The 7,140-nt window shown below is 40.4% G+C and overlaps 1 protein-coding gene across 1 annotated transcript; it reads left to right on the top strand.

Annotated features, from left to right (window-relative positions):
- The first annotated feature begins 3,831 nt into the window (after positions 1-3,831).
- Positions 3,832-6,380, top strand: LOC125721458 (uncharacterized). Its single transcript, XM_048997372.1, has 2 exons — positions 3,832-4,038; positions 5,313-6,380. The coding sequence occupies exons 1-2, from the start codon at positions 3,927-3,929 to the stop codon at positions 6,056-6,058; spliced, it is 858 nt and encodes a 285-aa protein (XP_048853329.1). The 5' UTR covers positions 3,832-3,926; the 3' UTR covers positions 6,059-6,380.
- The last annotated feature ends 760 nt before the right edge of the window (positions 6,381-7,140 follow it).

The raw sequence follows: 7,140 nt of genomic DNA, 5'->3' as shown, positions 1-7,140 counted from the left end.
GGCCTATAGGGGACTCAGACGTTGGTCCCCTCACACAGGCCTATAGAGGACTCACACGTCAGCCCCTCACACAGGCCTATAGAGGACTCAGATGTCATTCCGCTGGATGCATTAGAGAACCAGAGCGTACCTCTGGCAGATACGTGGTGGCTGTGTGGTCAGGAGGGAGGATTGAGGCCTCCTCTCCCCAATAATTGTGGAGGCCTCTGCACTAGGGGGATGTTAGCTAGCCAGGTGGATATTTACTCTGACAAACAGCCCTCTAGGTCCCACAGGTTTGTTACGAGCTGCGAAGATGATCCCAGTGTGTATATAGATGCCATATGCCAGCCGAGGGGCATTCCAGAGAAATATAAGGTGAGAAGTGAGATAGCTGCAGGGTTTGAATCAATATTAATTTGGCCTACTGTTAACAAAAATGTGGAATGGAAAAATTATTTGTACTATAATCAGCAGAGGTTTACCAACTATACTCAAGAGGCACTCGCATCTCTGGGGGAGCAGCTTCAGGCCACCAGTCTGATGGCATGACAGAACAGGATGGCCCTGGATTGGCTCCTGGCAGAAAAAGGGGGAGTGTGTGTGCTGTTCGGGGATCAGTGCTGTACATTTATTCCCAACAATACAGCCCTGGATGTTTCATTTACTGAGGGTATGAGAAAGTTGCAGGGGTTACAGGATGAGATGGCGAGAAATTCGGGACAACATGACGGGTTGTTTGACTGGTGCTATAATATGTGGGGTAGTTGGCAGTAAGCCCTTATGAAAGCACTCTGTGTGCGTGCTGTGTTCATTCTTGCTTTGCTACTAATCTTTTTTTGTGTAGTTCCTCTTGTTCGCTCCCTAGTGGGAAAAGCGCTGTCTCAGCAGGCGACTATAGCTGCAATGTTTAGAGTGGTGGGAGGACCGTTTGGAGCGGCAACCTCCTGGACCAACACGGAAACGGATGGCGACATAGACACCTTGGATACGCTCCTGCCCATAGCTGAAGTTCGGCCGTACCGCCTGTGAATACTCCATGTTGGAAACGCTGCAGCCTGCCTGCCGCCCACGACACCTGGGACTTTCCTGCTCATGACAGAGTGCCTGTTATAGTAATCTACAGTGTTATCAGTTAACCTTTCAGTTATCTTTGCATTAGCTGTATATGTTTACGTAATGAGCTTGTGGTAGGTGATGTATTCCTGGTAGATTATGTATTCCTGATAATATATGCAATGTATCCTGGGGAGTTCATTGCTGTTGGTTGATTCTGAGTGTTGATAGTTTGTGAGCCATGTCAGCCATGGACCCCGAAGGGGGGCCGCGCCTGTGGCGGGCTGGGAGTGGAATTTCCCTAGATCTTAGGGTTTTAGCCCTCCCTCCTAGGCTGGATGGACAGAATTGTGTGTGGGACTCTTTAGAATCCCAAAGGGGGGAAATATATGGGATATTATTTAGCACTATACAATGTAGAATATAATCATTACGGTATTATTAAAAAGCATGCCAAATACCCGTGATGTAATCATTGCAATGTAATCATTATAATGTAATTAACACAATGTAATCAATTGAGTATGTATTTGCACCTTGTATTAGCCTCAAATGTTCTGTTAGCTACTTTATGTTAGCCCTGAATGTATGAATATCCACCTTTATTAGTGTTATGCCTTATCATTATGTTGAAGGACAAATATATTATCAACCCTCTAATTAGACAATGTGCAACAGGCTCACCAAAAGTTCACGGCTGAGCATTTTTAAAAAAGCAAGTGGAGATGGTCGCACCACCATTACGTTCGGCTGAGGGACCAAACAGTAAAAGAATTGATGGACAAACTTATCACCTAGGGGTGTGGATTGATGTAAAAAACAATGATTGTGAATGGTTGAAGGAATGATGATGCTTAAGTGACGAGATATTGTTAAATGATAAGAACTTGTATAAAAATAGGTATAAAACAATACTGGACACACTTTAAGTGTCCGGCCTTGGTTGTAACTTCATTGTTGCAATAAAGACTGAATTTGGATCTACACCAGCGGCTTCTGACTTCTGATTTAGCAGGGAATGAAAAACCACAAAACTAACATTTTGCCTTTTTCCCCATCTGTAACTGTTATTATGTTATTATCATTTAGAACTGAATATCCATACTCCCTTTTAATCTCATGCATCTTTTTTATCATTCCCCAGACTTTACTAATGTCAGTTTCCCGTCCTACTGAATTACAGAAGGACCTCCAAAACTCCCTCTTTGCTCATTTAACTACCCTCCTTACGTTAGCCTGCAACTTTTTGTACTCAATCAAATTCTGAAAGTTGTGAGTACTTTTTAACATTGTAAAAGCTTTGTTCCGAGACTTAACTGCAGTATCACATTCCTTTGTTTACTATGAGATCTTTGGTTAGTCTGCTTTGCTGCCTCTAGAATTACTGCATCATGGTTAGATTTCTTTTGTCCGACATAAAGCCGGCCCTGCAAAACGTCACCTAACGTCACCAAGTCACATGGTACAAAAACCTACAAGACGATCGTGACAGATCGTGCAGCACGTGCAGAGAGCAAGTAAGATCGTGCAGCACCTTTCAGCCAACGTAACTGTAAATGTCGCTACTATGTGCCCCTGGCTTATTTTGTAAATGTCTCGTAAATGTTCTTGTTTGTTTTGTTAATCTTAATGGCCACTGGTCAGCTATTACTTCTGTTGTAATTTAAAGCTTCAATAACAAAAATAATAAAAAAAACCTTTCAGCCGGCTGCACAAACTGAAACTGCCTCCGTGACACAACTTTGCCCTTATTGGCTGAACAATTTTAGTCACACGCATGACGTTTGTATCTCTGGAAGTTCCAATACGTTATCTGACATTTCTCCCGAAAAGCCTGTAAAGAAGTAAAGTTTCAATAAATGCTCTAATAGTACACATAAGTTAATCGTTTATTTATTGTTAGTTACTGTGATGTTGCACTGCTTTATGTGTTTAATCGTCTAGTCTGTGAAGAAGGCATTCAAGTAAGAATTGCATTGTATTCTGTGCATGACAATAAAAACTTTGAATCCTTGAAATAAATGTATTTGATCTTTTTCCTGGCAGCTATCTTTTCACTGCTAGCACTTTGGATCAGGAGTCGGTTATTGTAGAAGAGGTAATGTGCATGCAGGTGATATGTGTATAGATGTATCTACACCCTTTTGGAAGTGCGGCCATCTCAGTCAGGTCTCGCACTACAAGGAGTAGAAGTTGTCTAGTTTGGCTGCTGTCAGTTTATATTACAAGTTTATATTACAGTTTATATTATTATATTACACTCCTGCAGCCGCCGGCAGATGGCGCTCCCCCTCACGTCAGCTGCAGTCAGACCTAAGTGAAGTCGAACACACCCAACGCATTCCCAATTATCAAAAAACCCACTAATTGAATGGGTCGCGTAATTAGCGCTATGAATTCTGGGAGTCTGTGCAACTTCAAGACCGCAGCTCTCGTGTTACTTATAACAAGGAAGGAATATTATTCTATATTTTTAATGGCGACCGAATGATTGATTGATATAATGTAGTGTTTCATTCTATATCCTGTTTTGATAAGATATCGACATTTCGTAAACATTCGATATACAGTTAAACCATAATTGGTCCGTCTTGTTTCTTTGTCACCCAGAAACTTCACAACTGTGTTGTGAGCGGATTTTCAGCGCTTATATGTTTTTAAACTTGTCTTAAAATTTTGTGGTACTTCTACGTTTCTGCGCTTTTGTAAATGTAGATCGTATGTTTTGTCATTTGATTAAAGCGTTTGAAGACTTTGCAGCGCGCTGACACCAATCGGCCACCGTAGCTTAGCAACCGAATCATAACAATTCTTTTCCGTTTAGAGTTTTCATTTGAACATTTAAAGCAGCTCAGACTTGCAGTTTATCAGCAAGAGAGAAGACGCGAAAGATGTCCATCGTGAAAACCACCGTGAATCTCCAGAGGATTGACTGGCTGCTGCCGAAAGGTGCAGTCAGTGTGCGGATCGCCCCGGAATACATCCCCGGTCCAGTTGGCCGAAGTAAGGATGGCAAAATGATGCCCAGACTAACTCAGCACTTAAAGAGTTAAAGTCAGAATATGCTTGACTAGTCTTCTTGAAGCTTCTGTTCTATTATCTTGTTTTAGAAGTACATGTCTAAATAATAAAGTAGTTCACCTTTAGCTTTAATATACGGGAGTCTTTTTGCATGTCTACTGCATTATATAATGAAATCAGTAAAATCTGTGGCTGTGTTGTGTTTAAACATCAGAGAAAATCATAATGAAGTGGTAAAGTAACAGCTGAATATGTCCTAATATACGGTGTTTCCCCGAAAATAAGACAGGGTCTTATATTAATTTTTGCTCCAAATGATGCGTTACGGCTTATATTAAGGTAGTATTTTCCCAAGTATAACATGCTACAGTATATTTATCGGTATTCATGAAAAAAATCCACATTTATTCAAACACAGACATCATGTCATCTTCTAACAGTATCTTTCCATGTAAACAATTTGACGGTGAATTTATTCATGAACAAAATTCTGCTGTATACTGCATATGTTTATTCAAATATAGTCGTCATGTCATGTTCTTCTGGAACATCATCGTAAATCTCCAAGTTCCAAATTCCGTCCTGAATATCTCGCAACTCAATTTCCTGTAGAACCAGTGTCCCCAATCTCTCATGTTTAGCAATAACTCTGTCCTTAAATGAGCGCCTCTTGTCCATGTAGCCTTCTCGTAGTATAACCGCATCTCATTCTAGTTACCGTACAATCCATGGGACAATAACTAGGGCTTGTATTACGGGCTTCTTGAAAAATCATGTTAGGGCTTATTTGCGGGGAAACGCGGTAGTAATCAGAAAAAGCATAAATCTTAGTTTGGTACCTTGAGAGTGAATAAATAATGCAACTTATGGAAAGTGTAAGATATGTAAAGGATTTGACTTAATAGTCAGTTGTTGATGCCAGCATTTGGATTGAGTGGGCTGCTATATTTGATGCACATGAACCTTTCCAGTGTTGTTTTTCGCTGTTGTTCTGCGTATCAGGGAATCTGTGCACAAACTGGCTTGTTTTTATAGGTCAGGTTCCCCTGCTGAAACGCAGACGGCCCAAGTCAAGACCAGCACATAAGTTTCCCAAGCATTTCCTGTATCCAATAAAGACGGCAGAATTTTTCTTAGTGTGCAATACCGACTGCCAAGTGTGATATCTGTGATGGTTGTGATGAAGTGTTGTTGTACAGTGACATAATGTTTCATTTAAATTAAATATGCTGTCCCCTGTCTTTATAATCCCAAAGGACAAACCAGTTCCAGTGATGCTGGCCGTCGGAAGAAGTGCCGCACCAGGCCGCCGGCAGCCAGCTCCCTGACCACGTCTGCCTCTCCTGGATCTGCTGCCATCCCGGTGGCAACCAGCAGGGGTCAGCAGGGCACAGGCCGCCGTAGAAATACGGCGGGAGGCCGGTCAGGGCGAAGAAGGAGGTATGACCAACAGAAGGGGTTAGAGCCTAAGCCCAGCTCACCAACCTTCTCCTCCTCTTCATTTTTATTTCCGTCTTCAGCCCCCTCCCCTTTTGTTTCATCCCCATTTCTTTTTATGGGCTCCTCTGTTTTATCGCCACACTTACTCACACCTGTTAGCCCAGCTCCACATCCATATTCAGCTCCAGGCCTGGTTCATCTGACCCCTCTGCTTCAGGCTCCAGCACAGGCTGTAGCCGCCTCATCTCACCTGGAAAAATTCTATTGGTTGTATAACTATTATGTAACCAAGTACTCTAAAATGACCTATGACGCCAAGTGCTTTACTGAGTACTGGTGTCAGGAGTTTTGGAACAGACATTTAAATGAAATTAACTTAGCGAAACAGGGGAAGAATGAGGATAATGAGGGTACTCATTCAACCAAGAGGCGTAGGATTGATGAAGATGAGTTCATCTTTCCTATTGATGCACTGGAGCAGCTAAGTACCATGCCCAGGGCTCAGGAGATGGGTGTGGAAATGGGCTATCAGTCAGATGCACATAGCTACATTTCCCTGTAGATTCAGCACATAATTACACGAGAGTTGTCATACATACTTAGGATAAGATAAAATTAGGATATGTTACCATGTAGTTCTATAACATAAGGTACTATAGGATAAGATTAAGATAGGATAAGGTTAAGATTGTATAGAATAAGATTAAGATAGGACAAGTTAAGATAGTCTTAACTTGTATGCCATTTTATGTTTTACAAAGACATGATAAATTACCATAAGTTTAGGATAAGATTATATAAGATAGGATTGCATAGCATAAGATAAGAAAGATAGGATAAGATAACATAGAATCAAATTAAGATAGGATAGGTTACGGTAAGCTTAAGATTGTATAACATAGGATTAGATTAATTATAAATAAAGCAGTCCTCCTTAGAGGGGGGGAGGTGGAGGGAATATTTAAGAAATAAAAATAGGATCAGTTAACATAAGGTAAAGATAAGATTGTATAACATAGGATTAGATTAATTATAAATAAAGCAGTCCTCCTTAGAGGGGGGGGTGGTGGAGGGAATATTTAAGAAATAAAAATAGAATTAATTAAGATAAGGTTAAGATAAGCTTGTATAACATAGGATTAGATTAATTGTAAATAAAGCAGTCCTCCTTAGAGGGGGGGTGGTGGAGGGAATATTTAAGAAATAAAAATAGAATTAATTAAGATAAGGTTAAGATAAGCTTGTATAACATAGGATTAGATTAATTGTAAATAAAGCAGTCCTCCTCAGAGGGGGGGTGGTGGAGGGAATATTTAAGAAATAAAAATAGGATCAGTTAACATAAGGTAAAGATAAGCTTGTATAACATAGGATTAGATTAATTGTAAATAAAGCAGTCCTCCTTAGAGGGGGGGTGGTGGAGGGAATATTTAAGAAATAAAAATAGGATTAGTTAACATAAGGTTAAGATAAGATTGTATAACATAGGATTAGATTAATTATAAATAAAGCAGTCCTCCTCAGAGGGGGGGTGGTGGAGGGAATATTTAAGAAATAAAAATAGGATTAGTTAACATAAGGTTAAGATAAGATTGTATAACATAGGGCTACAGTGAAGAAATCAAAAATTTCAAGGCAGCATGA

The sequence above is a fragment of the Brienomyrus brachyistius genome, unplaced genomic scaffold, assembly GCF_023856365.1.
Source record: "Brienomyrus brachyistius isolate T26 unplaced genomic scaffold, BBRACH_0.4 scaffold33, whole genome shotgun sequence".
NCBI lineage: Eukaryota > Metazoa > Chordata > Actinopteri > Osteoglossiformes > Mormyridae > Brienomyrus > Brienomyrus brachyistius.
The sequence above is the reverse complement of the archived record's forward strand: the minus strand, read 5'-3'. Positions and strand labels throughout refer to the sequence as shown.

Excerpts from the sequence above, each read along its gene's own strand:
- LOC125721458 (XM_048997372.1), top strand. The coding sequence starts at position 3,927 with ATGTCCATCGTGAAAACCACCGTGAATCTCCAGAGGATTGACTGGCTG. Across the intron at positions 4,039-5,312 it reads CCCCGGTCCAGTTGGCCGAA|GACAAACCAGTTCCAGTGAT; the intron begins GTAAGGATGGCA and ends ATAATCCCAAAG.